Below are 27,591 nucleotides of genomic sequence, written 5' to 3' on the forward strand. Positions count from 1 at the left end.
GAGTATCCCAACAAGACCTTACCATTAATATTTCAATATAATCTGCTGGTGGTAGCTTGATTTGGGCATTTTCACTGGTGTTATGTTCTCAACTCAGCACTGTGTTCAATGATAGATACCACATTTGGAAAGGGAGATAGGCAGATCAGAATGGTGGCGCTATTATCTAAGGGTCATCTTATTTGAAGAGGGTTAGCTCAGAGCAGCTTAGAGGAAAATGTCAATGCTATCTTTAAATAGTTGAAGCGTTGTCATGTGAATGTAGGGAAAGGTTTATTCTGTGTTGCTCCAGAGGACAGAATTAAAACAAATGGATGATATTACATGGGAGCACATTTAGACGTTTCTCTCAGCCCTGAAATCAGTCCTCTTGACATCAGCAAGCTCAATGGCTATGTTCATGCAGAGGTGGACATAGGTTGCTTATGGCATTTCTTCATGGAACAGAAATTAGTTTAGATGACATCCAAGCTTTCTTCTAATGCAGGTGCAATTCAACCTAATTAATATTTATTGAGTCCCTATTACATGCGAGATACTGAGCTAGAGATAAGAGATGCAACAATAGTTCCTTAGATGGTTTACATCTTACAGAGGGAAGAGAATCAATATTTAATGAATCGCTTGTCCACCTGCCAGGTTCTCTGCATAGATTATTTTAATCTTTACAATAAATTGAATTTGGTAGCTACTGATAATCTCAATTTCCAGATGAGGAAACTGAAGTTCAAAATGCTAAACAATGGTCAAGATGAGTCAGCTAAAATGAGATGGAACAAATATTCAAGATCAGATCCCCATGACTTCATTATACCATGCCACGAGTCTATGAATTATAAGTCTTAAGTGTAGCTTCACATTACTTCACTTGGCAGAGAGTTAAAGCATCCTCTTCTTGTCATTGTATTTTTAAGTATGATGAATCCTTCTCCAGGTCTTGATTCTCGAGATAAACTTTTCTGGAGTTTCCATTCCATTAGGGTTTCAAATCTTTCCTTAAGCAGACCTCTTTCCTCTCTTTGACAACGCTCCTCTGGGTTCTGCCTTTGGTGGTGGTCGTTTAGTTGCTGAGTTGTGTTTGACTCTTTTATGACCCAATGGACTATAGCCTGCCAGGCTCCTTTGTCTTGGGATTTCCCAGTCAAGAATACTGGAGTGGGTTGCCATTTCCTTCTCCAGGAGATCTACTCAATCCAGAGATCGAACCTGCGTCTCTGCTTGGCAGGCAGATTCTTTACCACTGTGCCACCTGGGAAGCCCTGGGTTCTGCCTTTAGAAAGTGCCTTTTCTCTCCAAATCTATTCTGTCCCAACTTTTCGTGGCTACTAGGATTTTTTTCCAGTTGTCTCATGCAGGTCAAGTTGCCATAATTTTTGCTCTCTGACCTTTTCTCTCAGTTTACTGAAAGCCTCTTTAGCTTTGCTCTTCAGAGCTCTGACCCCTTCTGCCAAAAACATCCCAATTTTCCTCTGATAGCAAAAGTGTGCCTGATAGCCCTATTTTGTATTGCTTCATTCAGGGGTCTACTATGCACCTTTCCATGTTAAAAGAGAAACACTGTGTTTGTTTATTTCTTGGTGTGCTCCATTTTGTAAGTAAAAAAAATGAATGAAGTAATTAATAAAGTAAATTAATTAATATATAGTTGAATAGCCAGTTATTAGAAAAGAATCATCCTTTTTTGTCTTGGATGATTCTTTTGTTTTCCTCTAGACATTAAAAAAAAAGAAGATAACTTACATATTTACACTTTAATACGCAAATGTAGGAGAAGGCAATGGCACCCCACTCCAGTACTCTTGCCTGGAAAGTCCCATGGATGGAGAAGCCTGGTAGGCTACAGTCCATGGGGTCGCTGAGGGTCGGACATGACTGAGCGACTTCACTTTCACTTTTCACCTGTATGCACTGGAGAAGGAAATGGCAACCCACTCCAGTGTTCTTGCCTGAAGAATCCCAGGGACAGGGGAGCCTGGGGCTGCCGTCTATGGGGTCGCACAGAGTCGGACACGACCAAAGCGACTTAGCAGCAGCAGCGGCAATATTCAGAAATGTTATTACCACCACAAGAACAGAAAACTTTTCCCATTTGCAAGTCATTGACTTGTTGAAAAAAACAAATCTAAACGAACATAGATTTTAAAAAATCACATATTTTTGAGGCATGTAACATATTCTGTTAATCCATGGGGATCTCAAAAGGGAAGGGAAAAGAGTCCTCTAAATCCATCTTTTACAGCTTTATGGCAAGCCACTCCAGTACTCTTGCCTGGAAAATCCCATGGACAGAGGAGCCTGGTAGGCTGCAGTCCATGGGGTCGCTACGTCAGACATGACTGAGCGACTTCACTTTCACTTTTCACTTTCACATTTTGGAGAAGGAAATGGCAACCCACTCCAGTGTTCTTGCCTGGAGAATCCCAGGGACTGGGGAGCCTGGTGGGCTGCCGTCTATGGGGTCACACAGAGTTGGACATGACTGAAGTGACTTAGCAGTAGCAGTAGCCTACTCTAAAAGTGATTATCAATTAAGCAGGAACCCTACTCAGACTAGGGACTGTATATTTACATTTGCATGCTGCTGCTGAAGGCTAAACACTGTGTCTTATTTAATCCTCATTCAACCCTATGGTAGTTTTTATCTAATTCCCACTTTACAGATGAGGAAACAGGTTGAAAGAGGTTAGGTAACTTACCCAAGACCTCTAACAACGTGACAGATGCAGAATCGTAGGTCTAGACAACTCAAGTGAAGTATGAAAGTGAAAGTCGCTCAGTTGTGTCAGACTCTTTCCAACCCCATGGACTATACAGTCCATGGAATTCTCCAGGCCAGAATACTGGAGTGGACAGCCTATCCCTTCTCCAGAGGATCTTCCCAACCCAGGAATTGAACCGGGGTCTCCTGCATTGCAGGCAGATTCTTTACCGCCTGCTATCAGGGAAGCCAACTCAAGGCCCATGTTTATAACCATGGGACTGGATCAATTGTTCCAATGGAGGTGAATAGAGATTCATGGCTGGATTTGATGGTAGGAAGTTTTTTATATTGGGGGCAGTTGTCTGCTACTTTCAGCCATTGAATTTTTTCTTTTTGTCTCCTTTTGATAATTCCATGAAATCTTCACAACTCGTCAGTTCCAATTCTTGCTTCTCTCAGTTTTAAATCTTTCATTTCTTGTTCTGACCTATTCTTGTTCTTGTTCAACTTCCTATGGCATCATTTTTCTTTCAGCATGGTTTGTAACTTTGATAATTTATAACCATTCTAACTTTACCTGTAAATTTCTGCTTTCTTTTTCCTTATGGTGCAAAGCTCTTACCTCTTAGTAATAATAGTAATCATTTATATTTGCATAGTGTTTTATGCTAAATAAAGTACATTTACTTGCACTCTCTTAATTTCTAAATCAGTCTCATGAAGTATTATATCCTTTTGACATATGAGGAAAATAGACTTAGTGAGGTTAAATGAATCATAGAGCCAGTCAGTGGCAGAATTGTTTCTTGAGTCTATGTTATCTGAGTCCAAATTTAGTGTTCATTCCACTATATCATAGTTGTACCACTTGTCCTAGTGGTATTTCATGTTCATAGAAATAAACTCTGTAATGGAGTGAAGTGAGTTCTTCATGTATTTTCTGAAATTAATAAAATATTACTCTAAATGTATTATCTTCCCATTCACTTCATTTGAATTTTCAAATTTTTCCCCAAAAAATTCTGAAAAAGTCTCCAAATTATTTCTCCAAATTAGTATTGTTTTGTTTACCTTTAGGTTTTTTCTTATAAAAAAATTATCTATTTTTGGCTGCATAGGGTCTTCGTTGTGGCACACGGGCTTCTGTTGAGGGGCACAGCCTCAGGAATGTCGCACAGGCGTCTCTCTCGTTGAGGGGCATGGACTCAGTAGTTGTGCGTGGGCTTCTCTCTCCTTGAGGGGTGCGGGCTCAGTAGTTGTGGCACGTGGGCTTAGCTGCCCTGCTGCATGTGGGATCTTAGTTCCGCCACCAGAAATTGAACCCATGTCCCCAGCACTGGAAGGCAGATTCTCAACCATTGGACCACCAGGGAAGTCCCCTATCCGTGGGTTTTATGTTTCTAAAAGTAAGTGTGTGTTATTTGTGGAAATGAAAAGGAGGAAACGTACTAGATTTTTTAAAGTGCTATGGAAGTTCAAAGGGAAACAAGTTCCTTCACAGGAGAATGTGCTGGGGAAGACAGGCTATGGTGAGAATATTTAAGCCGAATAGATGTTGATGGGGTGAGGAGAAAGTGTATTTTTAATGTTTTTGGTTGTGCTGAAAGGCATATGGGATCTTAGTCCCTGACCAAGGATTGAAACCACACCTCCTGCATTGGAAGCTCGGAGTCTTAACCACTGAACCGCTAGGAAAGTCCTGAGGGTGTATTTCGCATGGGAAAAAACCACAGTAAACTGAGCATGAAATAAAGAGGATACATAATAACTGTGAGGAAGGTGACTAGTTCAGCCTGTCTAGAGGCTAGTATGCAGAAGATAGGGTAGGAAATAGTTTACTGGAGTTCCTTAAGTGCCAGGTGAGGAGGCCAGCATTTCAGAACTGAGATATCCCTGGAAGAGACTAGGACAAACACATCCAGTGCGCTGGGCAAACCTCATGGAGCAATCATTCTCTAACAGGAGGTTGGTCTAAATCAAGATATGCAGGCAGAGCAGAATATTGACAGGTGGCTCAGAGGTTAAAGCGTCTGCCTCCAATGCGGGAGACCTGGGTTCGATCCCTGGGTCGGGAAGATCCCCTGGAGAAGGAAATGGTAACCCACTCCAGTATCCTTGCCTGGAGAATCCCATGGATGGAGAAGCCTGGTAGGCTACAGTCCACGGGGTCGCAAAGAGTCGGACACGACTGAGCGACTGAACGGAACGGAACGGATGGTGATAAGAACACTGGTCGCCTCTGCTCAATCAGTACCTAGCATCAGGAAGGTCAAAGACCTTCCTCTAAGATGGCCCGAGGCAGAATGGAAGGGGGAACAAAGGAACCAGGTAGTAGAAGTCAGGCAAAGTCCCAGAGAATGGAGGGGTAGGTGTTACAGCAAGGTGATGACTTAGCAGTGGTGCTGCCATTGGAGGGAAGATGTGATTATTTTTTTTTTTTAATTGTTAAAAGAAAATTTATTTGTTTGGCTGCCTTGGACCTTAGTTGCCACATGTAGGATCTTCGATACGTCACATGGGAGCTTTCATTGTTGTGCTTGGACTCTATAGACTCTAGTTGCAGCACTCAGGAAAAGTCACTCTGTAGCATATGGGATCTTAGTTTCCCAGCCAGGATTCGAACCTGCATTCTCTGCAGTGAAAGGTGGATTCTTAACCACCAGACCATGAGGAAAGGTGCAAGACTTCACTCCTCAGAGCAAGCAAGGGGAAGAAGGATTAAAGAGGAAGAAATCAAGGAGAAAGACTGGAAAATATAAGTGGGAAGAATGATAAAGATGATCCTGAGTCAATATCTTTTCAGGCAGGGATTTCTTACATGCTATAGAGGCAAGGCCTGAAAGTTGAAGCTGAAGAGTGGAATCATGTGCTGGCTAGCTGTGCACTTTCTAGAAAAATATAGAAATAATATCTAATGATTACTGGCTTGCTGTTTAGTCGCTAAGTTGTGTCCAACTCTTTTGCAACCCCACGGACTGCAGCCTGCCACACTTCTATGTCCATGGGATTTCCTAGGCAAGAATACTGGAGTGGGTTGCTATCTCTTTCTCCAGGGTATCTTCCCAACTCAGGGACTGAACCCATGTTGCCTACATTGGGAGGAGGATTCTTTACCACTGAGACACCAGGGAAGCACAATAATTACTGACATGAACACATAAATATACCTATTTTTTTTCTTGGTTTTTCAAATTATTTGGACTAGATTCTATACAGATCAATTTTTTTAAAAAGGTATAAAATGCAAGATAGTACTAAATTGGTAATTTCTTTCATTGCTTCAACTATTATCAAACATTGCTTCACAACTCTACATTTAACTTTTAGGCCTATATGCTGCTGTCACTTCAGTCGTGTCCGACTCTGTGCGACCCTATAGACGGCAGCCCACCAGGTTCCGCCGTCCCTGGGATTCTCCAGGCAAGAACACTGGCTGCTGCTACTGCTGTGTCACTTCAGTCATGTCCGACTCTGTGTGACCCCATAGACGGCAGCCAACTAGGCTCCCCCGTCCCTGGGATTCTCCAGGCAAGAACACTAGAGTGGGTTGCCATTTCCTTCTCCGATGCATGAAAGTGAAAAGTGACTCTCATTTTATTCTCTGCCTCACCTCCACGCCAGAATCAGAGATTATGCCTGGTCATTCTAGTGGTCTTCAGTGGTAAGCAGGGTTTGAGGCTTAGGCTTCACTCCAGCAAAACTTTTAATTGTAGAGAAGCCAACATTACTGTCTGAGCCTCCCAATTCTTGCCTTCATGCAATATGATTTCCTGTAGAGGTTTTCTTTCTTTTTCCCTTTAGCATACAGTGCTGGCTCTGCCACTGCCAGTGTGACCTCTCGTAACTCCCTAACCTGAGCCTTAGACTCACCTGAAAATTATGTGCAGGAGTGGAACTATGACTTAAAAGATATGACAGCTCTAAACTTCTAGGATCCTGATCCAATAGTAAATAAAATTGGTTGGGACTTCCCTGGTGATCCAGTGATTAAGACTCTGTGTTCTCAATTCCAGAGGCCCAGATTGGATGCCTGGTTAGGAAACTAGATCCTGCATGCTGCAGCTAAGATTTGGCACAACCAAATAAACACATAAGTAAATTTTTTAAAGAGTATAATTAATTCCTAAAGCTCCAGAATATTGGGTCCATGGAGAAAAGGTTCTAACTGTTGGAAATGACTGGGATAAAGAATAAGTTTTTGTTAAAAATTTTTACATTTTTTACATTATTTTTCACTTTTCAGTTCAGTTCAGTCACTCAGTTGTGTCCGACTCTTTGCGACCCCATGGACTGCAGCACACCAGGCTTCCCTGTCCATCACCAACTCCTGGAGTTTACTCAGACTCATGTCCATAGAGTCAGTGATGCCATCCAACCACCTCATCTTCTGTCATCTCCTTCTCCTCACGCCTTCAATCTTTCCCAGCATCAGGGTCTTTTCAAATGAGTCAGTTCTTCACATCAGGTTGCCAAAGTATTGGAGTTTCAGCTTCAGCATCAGTCCTTTCAAAGAACATTCAGGACTGATTTCCTTTAGGATGGACTGGTTGGATCTCCTTGAAGTCCAAGGGACTCTCAAGAGTCTTCTCCAACACCACAGTTCAAAAGCATCAGTTCTTTGGCGCTCAGCTTTCTTTATAGTCCAACTCTCACATCCATACATGACCACTGGAAAAACCATAGCCTTGACTAGACGGACCTTTGTTGGCAAAGTAATGTCTCTACTTTTTAATATGCTGTCTAGGTAGGTTGTAACTTTTCTTCCAAGGAGTAAGCGTCTTTTAATTTCATGGCTGCAGTCACCCTCTGCAGTGATTTTGGAGCCCCCCCATTCTCTCATTGTTTCCCCGCCTATTCGCCACGAAGTGATGGGACCGGATGCCATGATCTTAGTTATCTGAATGCTGAGCTTTAAGCAAACTTTTTCACTCTCTTTCACTTTCATCAAGAGGCTCCTTAGTTCTTCTATGTTTTCTGCCATAAGGGTAGTACCATCTGCATATCTGAAGTTATTCATATTTTTCCCAGCAATCTTGATTCCAACTTGTGCTTCATCCAGCCCAGCATTTTTCATGATGTACTCTGCATACAAGTTAAATAAGCAGGGTGACAATATACAGCCTTGACGTACTCCTTTCCCTATTTGGAACCAGTCTGTTGTTTCATGTCCAATTCTAACCTTTGCTTCTTGACTGCATACAGATTTCCCAGGAGGCAGGTCAGGAGGTCTGGTATTCCCATCTCTTGAAGAAGTTTCATTTTGCTGCCCACTATCCCTAACATTTATGTAGTGGAATTAGTCTTTCTACACTTAAAAATCATAGCATTTCTAAAGTACTTCACAACATCGGGGGTTTAGTTAATTGAACTTATTTTGAAAGGAAGACTAACACTGGAGATTTTCCTGAATGTTACGACTTGGAATTGGTGACAAAACTGTGAAGTACTCATCATAGCTCATTTTGTGATTTGCATGCCTAGACTATTTTAGAATTGTTGGTATTATCTGAATAAGGCATTCCCAATGGGGGAAAGAATGAGTCACAGAGAATAAGGTTTAAGAGACGAGAGCAATCACAGAAACAAACTAGAGAGTGAGATTAGACAAGACAGGCATTTTCAGAAATGAAGCCTTAGGGGTGGTTGGTTGTACAGGAAGAATGTAAGACAACTCTTCAAGGAATGAGACTGAAATACGATTACCCTAACTGTTTGAAAGACTAATTTTAATTACACATTTAATATGTAAATGTGGACTGAACTGAACTGATTCAAATACATAAACACTTTGGTGGTGGTAGTGGGTTTCTACCTCTCTGGCAAGCCCTGTTTCTTGTTTTCCGGATGTCTCGGCGTTTACTCCTGGGTCAGATTGAACCAGCCCACCAGGTTCAACTACTCTGCCATCACAACCTAGATGTGCTTTGGAGCCATGAAGCTCACTGAGAATGGTAGGGCAGGAGTATAAATATTTAAACTACAGAAAGGAAGAAGAAAGGGAAGGTATAACTGACTGATGGGAAGTATGAAAAGGAAGTGTAAGTAAGAAGCAGCGGAGTTGGGGTTTGCTTCACTATCCCCCAATTTGGGACACTGGGTGTTCGATTTTGGCGGCAGGGGGGCGGGCCCGGCTTCCTCCGTATAGCGCTCCTGGATTCTCCCAGTTCCGAAAAGGCGGATCAGTTCTGGAGTGGGTTCTCCGTGTTGAGAACACACCGGCGCTGCCATTTGGCGGGGAGGTTTTCCCAGCGCCCAGGTGTTCCTCGGTCCTATTTCTCTCCTCCTTGGAACTCAGATTACATCACCCCAACCTGAGCAGCGTGGCCAGATTTTTCCCATTTCAAACTCCCGCTCTCTTGAACGCCAATTCTTGTTCCTCAAGCAAACCAGGTTGGAGCTATTATGTTTCTCCCAACGAGGGGGAGGACACTCCAGGATGAACCTCATTTTAGCGAAGAGGCTATTAAATGACCCAGGGCACTACTTTTCCTCGCATTTACGAGCTACAGCTGCACAGGAAACACATAGCCACCCAAGGCCGTGGCTGCGCCAAAATCCTCAGCCCGATACACTTGTCAAACGGGACCCGAAACACCCTCAGCGAAGTCGGAGGGCAACCGGAAGAGGAAAATCGGGGTGTCAAGGCGGGGGGGCGGGGTAACGCCTGCTTGCCGCGCCTGCGCAGTCACTAAGCAGCGCCTCCCCGCGGGGCGTGCTCGTCAGGCCGCCGCACCCTATCAGGCGGCCGCAGGGAGCGCGCCCGCGGCCTCGCCCTCTCTCGCCCCACCCCTCTCTCATCTCCGCCGGGCCTTAGACTGAGGCTGGGAGACCCAGAGAGAGCGCCACTCTCCGCCCCCCGCGGGCGCGCACTCCCCCTGGCGCGCGTGCGCAGGGGCGGACCGCAGGGCGAGGGCGCGAGGGGAGGGCGGGCGTACGTCCTTGCGTGCGTCTCAGGCAGCGCGCACGCCGGCGTGAGAGGGCACGGGGAAAAGGTGGCTCTGGCCGGGGCGGCTCGGTTTCCTGTGGCTATGTAGCTGAGCTCGTTAGCTCCGGGTCCTCCTTCGCTGACTTCGCCGCGTCCTAGCGCTGAGCTGCTGCTCGGGAGAGAGAGACTGTCCTCACGCCCACCGCGCTCCCTCGACGGCCGAGCCTGCTCGCTTGCCCGTCGGAGCGTCCCGGCCGAGCAACCCTGAGGGGGGAGGGGAGGCCATTTTGTCCCGACCGACTCCCCGGAACCGGGCGGAGCGGCTGGGAGAGGCTGCGGAGCCGCGGTCGCCGCCCTCGGAGGCACCGGACGCCGCCACCGTCGGGGCTTCCTCGACGAGGCAGTTCCTAAGTCACCCGCGCCCTCTCGAGCCGTCCTTTTTCCCACGCTTCCTCCCGGTCCTCCGGCCTGAGAACGCCCGAGCGAGGAGGAGTTGGCCGTAGTGAGAGGGACCGATCCCTTGGGGCCGCCGGCGGCGAGAGCCTGAGCCGCTCCTCCCAATGGCGAAGAAGACGTACGACCTGCTTTTCAAGCTGCTCCTGATCGGGGACTCGGGAGTGGGGAAGACCTGCGTCCTTTTTCGTTTTTCGGATGATGCCTTCAACACCACCTTTATTTCCACCATAGGTAAGACCTGTGGGAGGATGGAGTGCGATCTGTGCAGCTGCAAAGCGTTCCTTTTACTCCAGACATCTTGCTTCCCGTAATATACGCCTTTGTTTCAGTGATCCCGATTCCAAGCGACAGACCCAAGTAACTGTTTGAATCGGCCCTGAGCTTTCTGGGGCGGGGTCTTCCCATGCTTTCCATCCGGTCTTTTGCTCTCAAGTCTCCCACTCTGCTCAGTGCCTGCTGTTACAAAATATGCAGCATTAACAGCGTTCCAGAATCCTATTTCTTTAAGCGTCAGCGTTGGCTTTTTCCATGTTTGTGTGGCGTTACTAGATGTACGATACTTGTAAGGGATTATTTTGATGGTTGGGGTTGAAACAGTAGGAGTCATTTGGTAAAGGCCTGAATTTATACTTTAGGGCAAAGAGATTTCATATGGTCGTAACTTAGAGTAAACTTGAGGGTTTGTGTAAGGAATAATTAAAGCAAATTAGAAGGGAAAAGTGAGTTGCCCCGCGTTGACTAATCCATTGATGTGTCAAACAATCGGAGGCTCTTGGTGCTTGGGGTGGGACTCTCTGGCATGTTTGCACACAGTGCTTTTCGAGACATCAGCAGAAACAGTAATCTAATGGAGATGGTCAGTTTCTGTCCTCGAACCTGAAAGAATGAAGTTCTCCCTCCTACTTTACACTAGCATCTTATAGGGAAGTGTCTTGCAAGTCATAGCCTTGGGACTTATAATGTACGTTTCACCTCATGTTTCAGAATTATTTAGTATGAAAGTAAGAGCTAAAGATTGACCTTTTAAATCGGTTTCTTGTTTAGGAAAAGGGAAGGCTCTAGGAAAGTCCCTTTCAACTCTACTGAGAAAATTAAGTGACATTTACACGAATTGTGTTAATTGGGTTGGATGTGAGATCCGTTTTTTCTTCCCTCACACGATAAATATCTTAACACGAGGTTGTCTCTGTCACTTGGGGACCAGTACACAGCATTGGGGCAAGTGCAGTAAAACCCATTTTAAGTAATTAATTTTATATTGAAATGATTATAAAAAGCAAGCATAGTTTTCTTTGAACTCTGGGAAGTGTCAAAATTAAGCTGATCTCAATTTATAGCATTTGGAATCGTTGATTTGGATTTCTTGTGATAAGTGTCAGCTGCTTAATTCATTCTCATAAAACAGATTATTCTGAAATTTGGCATTAGATCGTTTTGACTAGATTTTGATTTTACTTGTTTTTTGGGGAGGGCGTCTTTGTAATTCTTGTTTCCTGAATGTCATACTGCTCTCTAGACCTGTTGTAAATTTCATGAGATTTAGAACTTGTTCTTGCCTGTGGGTTAGCACTTTTACCACCAACTTTAATATTCCACTTTTAGCTGTAGCTGGGTGGATCAGGTGGTTAGATCTTTGAGCAAATATTTATTGAGCACCTAAGGCTAGGCACTGTTTTAGGGATAGATAACTGGTGAACACGGGAGACTTCTTAAGGAGCACTCTAGAGAGGAAGCAGGATAGAATGTGGACAGTGCTACAGTGGGGATAAGCACAGGGAGGAGGGATTAGTCTAAATTAGGCTTGCATGGAGATGATGTCTAAAATGAAGTCTGAAGGGCAAGTAGAAATTGAACTTAGAGGGGTAGGATGGGACCTTACTGGAAAAGGGAGCATAGAATAAACCTGTAGTAAGATCAGAGATTTAATCCACGTTGGTCAGCTTTAACCTGTGGTTGAGAAAGGTAGAGTGGAAAGTAGGAAGCAAAACATTAACTCCCATCTACTCTTGGCCTTTTGTAATGGGTACAGTGTTGTTTATTGTACTCACAACTGAAACCCAGTTCTGTAAGATAATGACACAATCTTCTTGTATAGTCTTGTGGGACCTTAGATCCCAGACAAGGGTTTGAACCCTTGCCCTCAGCAGTGAAAGCATGGAGCTCCAGGGAATTCCCTTGTGTAGTCTTTTTACTAGTGAAAATGTGTGGTGATTTTGGATCTCATCTGCTGGGTTGGAATCCTTGTTCCACAGGTTACTGGTTATGGGACTTTGACAAGTTAATTAACCTTTTCTCCTACTTCAGTTTCTTTAAATACTGTTAATAACAGTACCTATCACAGAAGGTAGTTGTGAGAATTTTATGAGAGCAAAGTGCCTGGCATGGTGCCAGGCGCACTGTAGGAGCACAGTGCATGCGTATCAGTTATATATGGAACACATGCCCCATATGCTATAATGGGGCAGAACAAGTTACTTCATGGATTGAATGCCCTGTATGCAGTGGTCATGCGAATATTGGTTAGTGCTCTGCTAAACAATTCACTTTACACTTTGGAATGTTCATATTTTGATATGAAAATATTTGATGTGTGTGATATTTTGATATCTATCTAAGACATGTTGAACAGAATATGTGGATGTAAAATTCCGAGTGCAGCTCCAACATGTGGCATGTATTAGCTCCATATGCATGTTTAGAAGTCTCCTGGTGTCTTACATCAGTGCTATTCTAAAGAAATAAAATGTGAGTCACATAATATTTTTTAGTAGCCACTTTTAAAAAGGAAAAGAAGTATTTAATACTGTCTTTTAGCTCATTTTATCCAGTCTTCTCATTTTATTATATAATCAAAACTTAAAAATAGTTGTGACATTTTATACTTTTCTCCAGTGTGTATGTTATCTTTACAGTTCATCTTGGATTAGGCACATTTGGACAGTGCATGTCTAAACAGTATAAACTGGCCAGTTGGCGAATATGCAGATGATTAGAGATACTTGAAATGTGTACTACTTTTCGGGCACTTTAAATTTCATCAGTTGGCTAAGATTTTTGTTTGTTTTGCTTTACTTTTTAAAAAATAAAGAGCATTCTCTGTGAATGATACTGAAATTTGAGTTGGCATTTGATTGTTAAAACGTCTTGAGGTTTGAAAGGAAGTGGTTACGTTGCAGGGGTTCAGAAGGGCCAAACTGTGAGTATAATGTAGCCTCTCATTATTTTCGACATAGTTATTTTAGTTACTTGTTGGTTATTTCTTGGAAGAAATAATTTTTATAGGCTTATGGTGCTTATTTACAAAGCTCACAAAGGCTATTTAAATTTTTCTATGTACTTTTCTGCACATCTGTATCAGAAATTGTGTGTGATATTTATGGTCAGATTTATTGCAGACAGTTTTAAAAACAAATTATGATGGTATGTTTCACACTCACCAATCTCAAAGCAAATTCACAGGCACTAGAATATAAGCTGCACAAGGGCCGAAGGCTATGTCTTTCGTTTTTTGCACCTAGAAGAGTCCCTGCATTTAATGGGTGCTTGATAAATAATGAAGGCAGGCAGACAGTTGGTAAGTACAGTGTAACCAGGATCCTTTAGAATTAGCTAGTTTCATTTTAACATTTCTTCTTTACCTACTTTCTAAGCGTTAAATATATGAGGTAGAGAGAGTTGCTGGTTTTTGGATGAGCATATTTCATTGGTTGATTTGGCCAAGGTCACGAAAGCATTACCTTTGGGTTCTAGGTAAAAAACTAAATTGGTAAAGGCTATGGATGTGTCCTTTTTGTTGTCTTTCTGCATATTTTTACCAAGTGTTGGAAGAGTAGGTTCTACTAACATGAATTTAAAAATTGGTTTATTGAACTGAGCCCATTTTATATGTAGAGGCTGCTTTTTAGAAAATTGCGCAAAACCTTTTTCATTTAAATGTGTCTGGACTTTGCTGTGACACCCAGACAGTGGCTCATGCTGCAGAAATGCCAGAGTACCTAAGAAATGTCTTTCAAGATGTATTTTTAGGATTGATTAGACCTATCCAGACATTTTCCCAAGGAAAGTACACAAATGGCCAGTGAACACGTGAAAAAGTGTTCAACATCTTTTAACAATAAGGGAAATGCAAATCAAAACCGTGTGTGATGTTACTTCACACCCATTAGGATGACTGACATAAGAAATGAACTTTTGTCATGCAGTTATCTGTTCCTGCTTTCAGTTCATTTGGGTATATACCTAGAAGTGAATCCTGTGGTAATAAATTTTTTGAGAAACCACCATATTGTTTTCAACAGTGGCTGCACTGTTTTTACATTCCCACTAGCACGGCACCAGGATTCCATTTCTCCACATCCTCCAACACTTGTTACTGTCTGTTCAGCAGCATTATTCACAATAGCCAAAGGATAGAAACAACTCAAATGTCCATAGACAAATGAATTGATACACAAAATGTAGCATAACATACAATGGAGTATTATTCAGCCTTAAACAGGAATGACATTCTGATAGATTTTACAACATGGATAAACTTTGAAAACACTGTGCTAAGTGAAACAAGCCAGAACAAAAGGACAGATATTACAGGTAACTGGAATAGGTCAATTCATAGAGAAAGTAGAATAGTGGTTACAGGGACTGGGTAATGTGAAGGTATTTCCTAATGGGTACAAAATTTCAGTTAATGGGGAATTACTGCTTAAAGGGTACAGAGTTTCAGTTTAGAAGGATGAAAAAGTTGTGGAGATGAATAGTACAGCAATGTGAATATATTTAATGCCACTGAATTGTATACTTAGAAATGGTTAATATGTACAAAAAGAGAAATACTGCATGATCCCAAGTACATGAGATATTTAAAAGTTGTCAGATTCCTAGAAACAAAGTAGAATTGTAGAAGGTAGGTTGATAGTCTCCCAGGGACTGGGAGAAGGGGGAAATAGGATGTTGTTTAATGGATATAGTTATAGTTTTGTGAGATGAAGTAGCTTTGGAATTCTGGTGCACGTCATTGAGGATACACTTAACACTGCTGCACTATACACTTAAAACTAGTTCGGTTGGTAAATTTTCATTTTATGTGTTTTTTTTTTCTTTTAAACTGCACTTTAAAAAGTGGTTAAATGTCAATTTTATGTTCAGTACATTTTACTACCAAAAAAAACCAAACCCAAAACACCCTTCGACAGTTGATGCTGCTCTCTTAAAGAGCATTTAATCTCAAACAGCCCCTTCACTGTTTCATGTGATAGCTATTGTTAACTGGGGGTTATTGAGTCAAGAGGATCCTTTAAGGTACTTTCCCATGCTTAATATTACTGGCTGTAATTTCAGATACTAAAGGCAGATTTGTCTTTTTGTTTTGTGTCTCCCCATAGAACTCCTTAGAATATTAATATAGGAAAGAACTCTGCAGTGAATTTTAAGAGTCAGAAAACTGAGACTGATGAGGTGAGAAAGTGAAAGTGTCAGTCACTAAGTCATGTCTGACTCTTTGCGACCCCATGGACTGTAACCTAGCGGGCTCCTCTGTCCGTGGAATTCTCCAAAAAGGATACTGGAGTGGGTAGTTATTCCCTTCTCTAGGGGATCTTCCCAACTCAAGAGATCGAACCACAGTCTCCTGCATTGCAGGCAGATTCTTTATCATATGAGCCACCAGAGAAGCCAAAAGATGACTAATTAGTGGAAAGAGTTTTGACTAAAATCCAGATACAATCCTGTTCGTCACCGTGTTTCTCATCCTGAGAATTTCTTTGTTTTGTTTGAAAAAATTAAGGATAAGGTCATTCTCCTACTCATCAATTTGTATTTGAAAAGTGGAGTTGCAGTAGTTTTGACAGAAGTGGGAAAGTAACAAGTCTCAGCACCAAATATCAAGGGGTCTGTTCAGGGTACTTGTCCTTTGCAAACAAAGCATAACACGGCAGACCTGAGCTAATAATGTTGTTGTTATTCAGTTACTAAGTTGTGTCCACCTCTTTACAACCCCATGGACTGCAGCCTGCTAGGCTAACGTGTCCTTCACTGTCTCCCAGAGTTTGCTCACACTCGTGTCCTTTGAGTTGGTGTTGCCATCCAACCATCTCATCCTCCATTGCCCCCTTCTCCTCTTGCCCTCAATCTTTCCAAAAGATCTTAGGGTCTTTTTCAGTGAGTTGGCTCTTTGCATTACGGTGTATAATAGTAGACACGAATTGGCAAAGGAAATACTGACTGATGTTCCTGTTTGGTTTGTCAGAAGTAAAGAAGGATGGAAATACTGTCAGTCTGTTTCAATTAGCAGTAGAGAATTGCCCGGTTAGTTCTGTGATAGCAGTTTAAGAGAGAAATAGGGGCTTTTTGAGTGTTGATTTACAAATAAGAGACCGTTATTTAGCAAAAAATATGTTTGTGGTACCTAAGAGAATCTTCATGGGAACTCTGCTTATGGAGACGGTCCAGTCATAAAGGAAGAGTGTAAAAGCTATAGAGAGTGTTGAGAACATTGTGTGAACCCTAAGACTGTAAAAGTCTTAGAAAGGTTTTGCTGCCGTCAAAGAGGTGAATATTGGAGGTTAGTGGGGTGGATTCTTCAATTTGGATTATAAGAAGAGGAATTTAAGATGATGACTCGAATAAAATTTTGGTGAAGAAAACTCATCTGAAGGGAAATTTCAAATGAGAAATAAATTTTTGTTTGAAGATAGTACCATATACTTTAGCAAAAGTGATTGCTTGATATTTATCCTTCTTTCCAGAGATGAAAAGTCATATTTTTGAGGAAAACAGCAACTGGTGGTGGAACACTTAAGTTTCCAGCTTGACCCAGAAACAGAGCATCCAAGGTTGTTAAACATTAGAAAATGGAAAAAAAGACATTATTCTGGAGACCCAAAAAGTACAACGTATCAAAATCAGAACAGAGAGCAGTGTTGATTTGTTTCTTTCATATCAATGGCAATGCTTATGCAGGCTTTTTTAAATTGATGTTTTTATTAAGGCAATTGTAGATTCACATGCAGTTGTGAAAAATAATACAGAAGGATCCCTTGTGCACTTTGTCCAGTTTCTCCTAATGGTAACATTTTGTGAAACTATAGTATCACAACCAGGATATTGTCCTCTGGCACAGCACACCAGTCTTATTCAGATTTCTCTAGTTTTACTTGTACTCATTTGTGTGTGTATATTAAATTCTCTGCAATTTTATGACTTTTGTAGGTTCATTTTGCCACCACCACAGTCAAGATACTGAACAGTCCCAAGGGACAAGGATCCTTTGTGTTCTTTTTTAACTATACCCTGTTCCCCCCCCAAAAAAAATTTGTTCTCCGTTTATAAAATTTTGTCATTCACAAATACAATACAGATGGTATCAGTAGGTTGTAACTTTTTGGGATTTGCCTTTATTCAGTTGCTTAATTCCTTGGCGATTTATCCAAGTTGTGTGCACCAGTAGTTCCTTTTACTATTGAGTAGTATTTCATGGTATGCATTCCCTGCAGTTTGTTAAACCACTCACCCATTGAGAAACACCTGAGCTGATTCTGGTTTTTGCCTGTTGTAAATAAAACTGATACGAATTTTTGTGCAGATGTTTTTGTATGATTATAAGTGTTCATTTCCCAGGGATAAATGCCCAAGTGTGCAGTTACTGGGTCAGTATGGTAACTGCATGTTTAGTTTCATAATACTAAACTCTTTCTAGAGTGACACTACTATTTTATGTTCTTAGAGTAGTTTGGGAGTGATCTAGTTTCTCTGTATCTTCACAAGTAGTTTGTGGTGGTGCTCTTTTGTATTTTAGCTATTCTGGTAAGTGTGTATGTAGTAGTAATCTCATTGTGGTTTTAATTTGCATTTCCCTGATGGCCAGAGGTGTTGAAAACTTTCTGTGTTCTCATCTGCCGTCTGTATATTCTCTGCTGAGATAACTGATCATGTCAGTTGCCCGTTCTCTTGATTGGATTGGTTCCTTTTTGTTTTTTCCTGTTTTGAAAGTTCCTTATATATTTTAAGTACTAGTCCATTGTTGAACATGTGGATGCAAATATTTTCTTCCAGTCTCTATAGTTTGTTTTTTTCCTTCTTCATATGGCCTTTTTTTTTTTTTTTAGGGGGCGTTGGATTATATTTATTCACTTATTTTGCTACATCAGGTCTTAGTTGTGGCATGTGGGCTTCTCCCTACTTCTCAACTACTAATACATGGTTAGTAGTTGTGGCACATGGGATTAAGCCCTGCGACATGTGGGGTCTTAGTTCCCTGACCATGGATCAAAGCAATGTCCCCTGTATTGGAAGGGAGATTCTTAACCACTGGACCACCAGGGAAGTCCCCACATGGGTTTTCACAGAGCAAAAATTTTAAATTTCAATGAAGCTGAATTTATTTATTTTTCTTTTCATAGGTCATGTTTTGGTGTCCAAGAACTCTGTCTAGTTCTAGACACTGAAGATCTTTTCCCATTTTTGTTTGGTAAAAGTTGTATGTTTTACATGTGAGCCTATGATATATTCTGAGTTACTTTTTGTATTATGGTATGAAGTTTAGGTTGAGGTTCTTTTATCTTGCTTATTATGGTATCTAGTTGCTCCAGTGCCATTATTGAATGCGCAGGCTTTTTTTTTTTGGTCTCATGTAGTCAGTCAGTTGATGCAGGAGTTCTGAAGGCTTCAGAGATACCCTGTATGATGCTATGGGATTGAAAGTTGCTTTAGTGATTGACTCTTATTTGCAATAATTTATTCTTTGCTTTTTGAAAGGTTTTTGAAATTAATTTTTATCAGTATATGTACACATATTTGAAGTTAAACTTCTAAAAGGTTTATAGTAACAAAATTAAGCAGCCTCCTGTCTCATCCCCTCTCTAGTCCTATTCTTTAGAAGAATTGTCTAGCTCTTCTGTTAAATATTGCTATTTTTTAAAAGATATACTATATCAACATCTTTTGAGTTACTAATTTAATATTAAATGAAACATTTAACCTTTTATAATCTTATCCCACTCTTTACCCCAATTTTTTTCTGTTAAATTGATATCCTGTGGTTACATTAATATGCCCATGGGAATATTTCCTTTAAAACCAAATAGTCTCTTATAACTGTTTCTTTTTCTCTGAGGTTAAAAATTCTCTTTATTTGATTAATTTCCTTTACCCATTATCAAGTCTTCCTACATCTTCCAACAACCTCTCAAAATGAATTTCTGCACAGACAGACCATTAGAGATTATTGACACATGTTTTTTTCCTGGATCTCTCTCTCTCTTCTACATCTTTCTTCCTGCTTCAGTTCCCTTAGCATCTCTCATGTGAGAGACAGCTGTTTTATTGCTTTGTGTCATAGTAACTTCTTACAAAAAGGGTGTATGGCAAAGGAAATTTTTTGAGATTTCCCATGTTTGTTTGTATTTACTTAACTGTGTTGGGTCTTAACAACACCAGAGATCTTTGTTTTATCATGCAGGATCTTTCTTTGTGGTGCATGGACTCTCCAGTTGTGGCTTGGGGGCTCAGTAGTTGTGGTGCACAGGCCTAGTTTTTCCACAGCATATGGGATCTTACTTCCCTGACCAGGGATTGAACCTGTGTCCCTTGCATTGCAATGCAGATTCTTAACCAGTGGACCACAAGGGAAGTCTTGAGAATTCCCTTATTTGTTGTTTAGTTGCTAGTGAGTGGGTGAAGTTGCTCAGTTGTGTCTCTTTGCAACCCCATGGACTGTAGCCTAGCAGGCTCCTCCATCTGTGGGATTTTCCAGGCAAGAATATTGGAGTGGGTTGCCATTTCCTTCTCCAGGAGATCTTCCCGACCCAGGAATTGAACCTGGGTCTCCTGCATTATAGGCAGATGCTTTACCATCTGAGCCACCAGGGAAGTCCCTGTTTAGTCGCTAAGTCATGTCCGAATCTTTGCAACCCCATGGACTGCAGCGTGCCAGGAGTTTGCTCAAACTCATGTCCATTGAATCAGTGATCCTGTACAACCATCTCATTCTCTGCCGCCCTCTTTGCCTCCTGCCCTCAATCTTTCCCAGCATCAGGGTCTTTTCCTATGAGTTGGCTCTTCACGTCAAGTGGCCAAAGGATTGAAGCTTCAGCATAAGTTCTTCCAATGAATGTTCAGGGTGGATTTCCTTTAGAATTGACTGGCTTGATCTTGCAGTCCAAGGGACTCTCAAGAGTCTTCTCCAGCACCACAATTCAAAAGCATTAATTCTTTGGCACTCGGCCTTATTCATGGTCCAACTCTCATATCTGTACATGACTACTGGAAAAACCATAGCTTTGACTATACAGACCTTTGTCAGCAAAGTGATGTCTCTGCTTTTATAATATGATGTCTAGGTTTGTCCTAGCTTTCCTTCCAAGGAGCAAGGGTCTTTTGATAATCATGGCTACAGTCACTGTCCACAGTGATTTTGGAGCCCAGGAAAATAAAATCTGTCACTCTTTTCCACTTTTTTCCTTTCTGCTTGCCATGAAGTGATGAGACCGGATGCCATGATCTTAGTTTTTTTTTTGAATGTTGAGTTTTAAAGCCAGCTTTTCACTCTCTTCTTTCACCTTCATCAAAAGGCTGTTTAGTTCCTCTTCACTTTCTCTCATTAGAGTGGTATCATCTACATGCCTGAGGTTGTTGATATTTTTCCCAGCATTATTGATTCCAGCTTGTGATTCATCCAGCCTGGCATTTGGCATAATGTACTCTGCACATAAGTTAAATAAGCAGGGTGGCAGTATACAGCCTTGACATACTCCTTTCCCGATTTTGAACCAGTCTGTTCCATGTCTGGTTCTAACTGTTGCTTCTTGACCTGTATTTCAAAACCCTCCTGGGTTTCTCAGGAGACAGGTAAGGTGGTCTGGTATTCCTGTCTCTTGAAGAATTTTCCACTGTTTGTTATTATCCACAAAATCAACAGCTTTAATGAAGTCAATGAAGCAGAAATAGATGTTTTTCTGGAATTCCGTTGCTTTCTCTATGATCCAACGAATGTTGACAGTTTGATCTCGGATACTTCTGCGTTTTATAATCCCAGTTTGTACATCTGGAAGTTCTCAGAGGTTCATGTACTGCTGAAGTCTAGCTTGAAGGATTTTGAGCAGTACCTTGCTAGTGTGTGAAATGACTGCAGTCGTGTGGTAGATTGAACATTCTTTGGCACTGTCCTTTGGAATTGGAATGAAAACTGGCCTTTTTCAGTCTGGTGACCACTGCTGAATTTTCCAAATTTTTGGACGTATTGAGGACAGCACTTTGACAGCATCATCTTTTGGGATTTGGAATAGCTCAGCTGGAATTCCATCACCTTCACTAGCTTTGTTTGTAGTAATGTTTCCTAAGGCCCACTTGACTTCACACTCCAGGATGTCTGACTCTAGGTGAGTGACCACACCATCGTGGTTATCCAGGTCACTTAAGACCTTTTTTGTATAGTTCTTCTGTGTATTCTTCCCACCTTTTCTTAATGTCTTCTGCCTCTGTTAGGTCCTTACTGTTTCTGTTCTTTATCATGCCCATCCTTTCATGAAATGTTCCTTTGGTATTTCTAATTTCTTGAAGAGATCGCTAGTCTTTTGCATTCTATTGTTTTTCTCTTTGCATTGTTCTCTTAAGATGGCTTTATTATCTCTCTCTGCTATTGTCTGGAACTCTGCTTTAAACTCGATATGTCTTTACCTTTCTCCCTTGCCTTTAGCTTTTCTTCTTTACTCTTAGCTGTTTGTAAAGCCTCCTAAGACAACCACCCATGTTTGACAATGTCTAAATTCTTTGACTCAATTAAAAGTTTGATAGGGCCTAGGATTCTGGTTGACTCACTGGAAAAGACTGATGCTGGGAGGGATTGGGGGCAGGAGGAGAAGGGGACGACGGAGAATGAGATGGCTGGATGGCATCACTGACTCGATGGACATGAGTTTGAGTGAACTCCGGGAGCTGGTGATGGACAGGGAGGCCTGGCGTGCTGTGATTCATGGGGTCACAAAGAGTCGGACACGACTGAGTGACTGAACTGAACTGAGGATTCTGGTTTGAAAATAATTTTCCCTTAGGATATTGAAAATCTGTCTTTTAGTTCCGCTGGCAAGTTCAATACCATTCTGATTTTTTTACCCATTATTTCTGGCCTCGTTTATCTCTGCAGATTTTTAGGTTTTTCAGTGTTTTGAATTCTTGGTAACAGATTATGTACCTCAGTGGGTGGGTCTTTTGTTTTTTCAGATAAATCCATGCTTCTCAATATTTGATGGGTCTTTCCAGGTCCTTAACTTCAAGTTTTCTTGCTTTTTTCCCTCCTATGATTTTCTTCTTTTTATTTTTCTGTTTTTAGTTGGATGTTGGACTTCCTAATTGATCATATAATTTTCTCTTTTCTAGCTTTGCTAATTCATTCTTCCTGGGAGATTTCTTTGACTTTATCTTTTAACTTCTCTACTGAAGACTTTATTTCAGCTGTAATATATTTAAATTTCTAGTGCTTTTTCTTGTTTTTTCCTTAGAATTTGTTTTTTAAGTATTCTGTATTTGTTTTATAAATACAGTAACTTTTTTGGGAGATAGCTTATTTGACATTTTATTTCTTGACTCTTCTCCTTCAAGTTTTCCATGCCTACCCTCTGCCCCCTACCCCCATGTTTGTTTTATTCTATATTTTATAGGCCTTTGCTAGTGATTGGTGGTTTCAGGGTACACATTCATAATTGAGAATGGGTCATTGAATCAGCTATGCTTCGATGCAGTTTTTTTTTAAATGCAAAAAATGTGACGTGAAAGTGAAGTCGCTCAGTCATGTCCAACTCTTTGCGATCCCATGGACTGTAGTCTACCAGGCTTCTCTGTCCATGGGATTTTCTAGGCAAGAGTACTGGAGTGGGTTGCCATTTCCTTCTCTAGGCGATCTTCCTGACCCAGGGATCAAACCCAGGTCTCCTGCATTACAGGCAGACGCTTTACCCTCTGAGCCACTAAGGAGTGGTTGAAAGATGTTTGTGAGCTTTGTGAGCGTGGGTGGAGCTTTTTAATCTCCCTGGTTTTAGTTTCATCTCCACACTCCAGTGGGCTTCTCGTTTTTAAATTCAAGGTATGTCAGTTTCAGATTTTCTAGAGAATAAACCTTTAGACTCGTGCTGTAAGTGGAGTGGTAATATCTGGTTATGTGAAATGGAGGCTGTCTTTATAAACCTTTAATCAGGCCCTCACTTTCTGTTGGGCTTTCCTGGTGGCTCAGCTGGTAAAGAATCTGCCTGCAATTCGGGATACCTGGGTTCGATCCCTGAGTTGGGAAAATCCCCTGGAGAAGGGAACAGCTACCCACTCCAGTATTCTGGCCTGGAGAATTTGGTGGATTGTATAGTCCGTGGGGTCCAAAAGAGTCAGACACAACTGAGTGACTCACTTTCTGTCTGGTACCTGATAGCTCCTATATTGAGACATGAATTGACTTGCTCCTCAATGGTATCTTCTTCAGTGGGTTCTAAGGTCGTAAACTTCTTCATCTGTTGTTGTTAGTTACAATGTCTATTATTGAAATCAAGGTAAGCTATTTATATTTTTTTCCCTTAATGTTTTGGTGTGACTTTGGAGAGAAGGGATGAGAAAGATCTTTCTCCTCTAGTTTAACTGGAGTTTGAAGTAATTTTTGACTCCAAATGATTTTCACCTCTGATTTTCACCTCCCACTTTTTAATGGATAACATCCAGTAAAATTAGGGATGAGTGATAGCTTTGCTACTGTTTTTATAAATATCCAGTCTATTGTCAAAATACAGGTATTTTTGTTATTTAAAATAGTTAAATGTAGGGAATCAACATTCACAACAGCTGAAAGAGCTTTTGGGCTTCTCTGGTGGTCCAGTGACTGAGACTCTGTACTCCTACTGCAGGAGGCCCAGGTTCAATTCCTGGTCAGAGAACTAGATCCCGTGTGCCACAACTTAAGAGTTCACATGCCTCAGCTGAGACCCAGTGCAGCTAAATAAATTTAAAAGAAAAGGAAAGAACTTTAATTTAGATGTATAATACATTCTTTTTTTTTAGATGTATAATATAATCTTGGTTGATTTACTTGAGGAGGGGAATGAGTATTTTTTGCTTTTTGAGCAGAATATGACTATAGTCTTCAATTTCAGTCTTTTTCTCTTGATGTATATACTGTTTTATAAAATACTAACAAATGATTCAGCAAACTCCTAATCTGCCAGAGGATTGCAATGTGTCCTATATACTGTAGCACTTGGCTTTGAATGATAAGGTATCTCCCTCTTGATTTTTAGCTAGTTTGAAACCTACTGGTAAACATTTGTCCTTTCACAGTGTGAGTATTGAGTTATTTTACCTCTATATATTCTTCAGTTCAGTTCAGTCGCTCAGTCGTGTCCGACTCTCCGCGACCCCATGAATCACAGCACGCCAGGCCTCCCTGTCCATCACCAACTCCCGGAGTTCACCCAAACTCATGTCCACAGAGTTGGTGATGCCATCCAGCCATCTCATTCTCGGTCGTCCCCTTCCCCTCCCGCCCGCAACCTTTCCCAGCATCAGAGTCTTTTCCAGTGAGTCAACTCGTCGCATGAGGTGGCCAAAGTATTGCAGTTTCAGCTTTAGCATCAGTCCTTCCAATGAACACCCAGGATTGATCTCCTTTAGAATGGACTGGTTGGATCTCCTTGCAGTATAAGGGACTCTCAAGAGTCTTCCCCAACACCACAGTTCAAAAGCATCGATTCTTCGGCGATCAGCTTTCTTCACAGTCCAACTCTCACATCCATACATGACCACGGGAAAAACCATTGCCTTGACTAGATGGACCTTTGTTGGCAAAGTAATGTCTCTGCTTTTTAATATGTTATCTAGGTTGGTCATAACTCTCCTTCCAAGGAGTAAGCATCTTTTAATTTCCTGGCTGCAATCAGCATCTGCAGTGATTTTGGAGCCCAAAAAACAAAGTCTGACACTGTTTCCACTGTTTTCCCATCTATTTGCCATGAAGTGATGGGACCAGATGCCATGATCTTCGTTTTCTGAATGTTGAGCTTCAAGCCAACCTTTTCACTCTCCTCTTTCACTCTCATCAAGAGGCTTTTGAGTTCCTCTTCACTTTCTGCCATAAGGGTAGTGTCATCTGCATATCTGAGGTTATTGATATTTCTCCCAGCAATCTTGATTCCAGCTTGTGCTTCTTCCAGCCCAGCGTTCCTCGTGATGTACTCTGCATATAAGTTAAATAAGCAGGGTGACAATATACAGCCTGACGTACTCCTTTTTCTATTTGGAACCAGTCTGTTGTTCCATGTACAGATCTGTCTTTACTAAAATCCCTTTTGTCTTCCTTAAATTAAACATTAATGGATATGTGTGAATTTTTCAAAATCCAGTAGTGTGTCTCTGCATATTTTTGTATGTGGGGATATATACTCAGGATAATAAATGGGCTAGAGTGCTATGGAAGAAGTGAAGTCATTCAGTCATGTCTGGTTCTTTGCGACCCCATGGACTGTAACCTGCCAGGCTCCTGTGTCTATGGGATTTTCCAGGCAAGAATACTGGAGCGGGTTGCCATTTCCTTCTCCAAGAGTGCTATGAAAGGTAAATGTAAATCAAAACAATTGTTCAAATGTCAGCTCCTTGCTTAAGTAAGAGTTCCAAAAACTTTATTCTTTTGGAAAATGTCAGACCTACAGAAAAGATATTTACTATAATGAATCCCCTTATATCCTTCCTTTAGATTCACCAATTGCCAATATTTTACAGCATTTGCTTTTATGTCCCTTTAGAGAGTTTATTTTGTATATGATGTGGTGTCTGATTCAAAATAGGTTGAAGATCTGTATGTCAAGGGGAACATAGTCACTTTTCAAAAATAAAGTAGAAAATTAAATTACAAGCATTTGCAATTGCTGTTGAGGTTTTACAGTGTGTCAGTCACCATGGATTCAGTGGTGATTAGCACAGACTTGATGCCTGTTCTTGTGGAGTTTCAGCTATATTGGAGAATTTTGAAAAGTACACCAATATAACACTACTTTCTCAGCACCTGAAGTTAGAATATCAAGTATCTTTGCTGCTCTTCTAAGACATTTTATATTTGTGGGAAATGCAAGCTTTATGCCCTTTAAGACACCTCATTTTTCTGTTTTGTCGTCTTAGCTTACAAAGTTATGTTTGCTATATCTCAAGAAAGAATTTTTTCTTAAGATGTAGAATTTTAAACAGCTAGTAACACTTACATGTATCTAGAGACTAACCTTTCATCAACTCTGAATATAATCCAGACCCAAAACATACAGTATACTTAGAAATCCCCTAAATTAAAGCCACACACAGTACTTGGTGTTTTCTTAGTGCCTTACTGACTTTGATTTTTAACTGTATTTTAGACTCAGAAGAAGCAGCAGACTTTTGCTGTTATGTAGGTGACATGTCCAGCCAGCAGTAATGAGACCAGATAGACATTTTAGGCAGGAAACCTGAAAACGCTAATAAAGATGAAAGGTTTTATTACTGTATAGTACATTTACAGACTTTTTAAATTTTATGTATTTCTCTATTTGGCTGCCCCAGGTCTTAGTTGCAGCACCTGGGATCTTTAGTTTTGGCATGTGAACTCTTAGTTGTAGCATTTGGGATCTAGTTCCCTGACCAAGGATCCAGCACAGGCCCCCTGCCTTGGAATTGAGGAGTCTTAGCCATTGGACAACCAGGGAAGTCCCTACAGTTTCAGATTTGTGAATTGATGATTATGGCTAATGAGAAGACGTTCTTTTTTTACTTTTTGGGCAACCCACATGGCTTGCTGGATCTTCTGGATGTTAGTTCCCTGACCAGGGATTGAACCTGGGCCTCAGCAGTGAAAGTCCTACCCACCATTGAACTGCTAGGGAATTCCCAAGAAGTTCTTTTATCTTCAGCAGTCTTTGTCAAGGTAGAAACTTTGATATATTTTGGAGACATTAAAAAAAATGAACTTTTGTGCCTTATGTATGTCTAATCAGAGTTTAACTTTTGTGAAATAAATTTTGTACAAGATAATAGGTGAATGATTTATTATAATGTCATGAAATTATTTTTTATATTAAAATTTTTTAAAAAATTGACATGCATTGATGGAAAAGTGAAGCCGAGGGCAGATATAATCCAAACAAAATTATGAGTCTGGATGAGGTAAATTTGAGATTTATTCACTAACTCTCAAGTATTAGGATTGTTGAAGGGTTATCTTTTAAAATGTAAGTGAACTAGTTTGGGGGATAAATATAAGGATTTTTTTTTTCATATTGAATGAAACATTTACAGAAATAATTTCTCTGTTTTACATGGATTCAAGAAGGGTCTGCACAGATGTGTGAATGTCAGGACCACAAAGAGCATCTTAATGAAACTAGCTTATAGCTAACATCTTTGATGGACTTTCAGGAAGTCAGCCATGCTCTTAATATGACTCCCTTGATAATAGTGGGCTTTTTGGATAAGTCAGACAGGGTTTAGCAGTTTGTATTTGTATAGTAAGATATTATAATTA

At 41.0% G+C, this 27,591-nt stretch overlaps 1 protein-coding gene and 1 non-coding gene across 2 annotated transcripts in view; one reads left to right on the plus strand and one right to left on the minus strand.

Annotated features, from left to right (window-relative positions):
* Positions 1-9,647: 9,647 nt before the first annotated feature.
* Positions 9,648-27,591, plus strand: part of RAB10 (RAB10, member RAS oncogene family) — a 65,086-nt gene continuing 47,142 nt past the window's right edge. The window contains exon 1 of the mRNA XM_055399355.2: positions 9,648-10,313. Within this exon, the coding sequence (XP_055255330.1) occupies positions 10,187-10,313 (127 nt within the window). The 5' untranslated portion in view covers positions 9,648-10,186. The remainder of the gene's footprint in view (positions 10,314-27,591) is intronic.
* TRNAY-AUA (transfer RNA tyrosine (anticodon AUA)) lies at positions 19,875-19,946 on the minus strand. The gene has a single exon. It is a non-coding gene; the product is annotated as a tRNA-Tyr (tRNA).

The sequence above is a fragment of the Moschus berezovskii genome, chromosome 11 (assembly GCF_049115385.1).
Source record: "Moschus berezovskii isolate FMDL1 chromosome 11, NW_MosBer_1.0, whole genome shotgun sequence".
NCBI lineage: Eukaryota > Metazoa > Chordata > Mammalia > Artiodactyla > Moschidae > Moschus > Moschus berezovskii.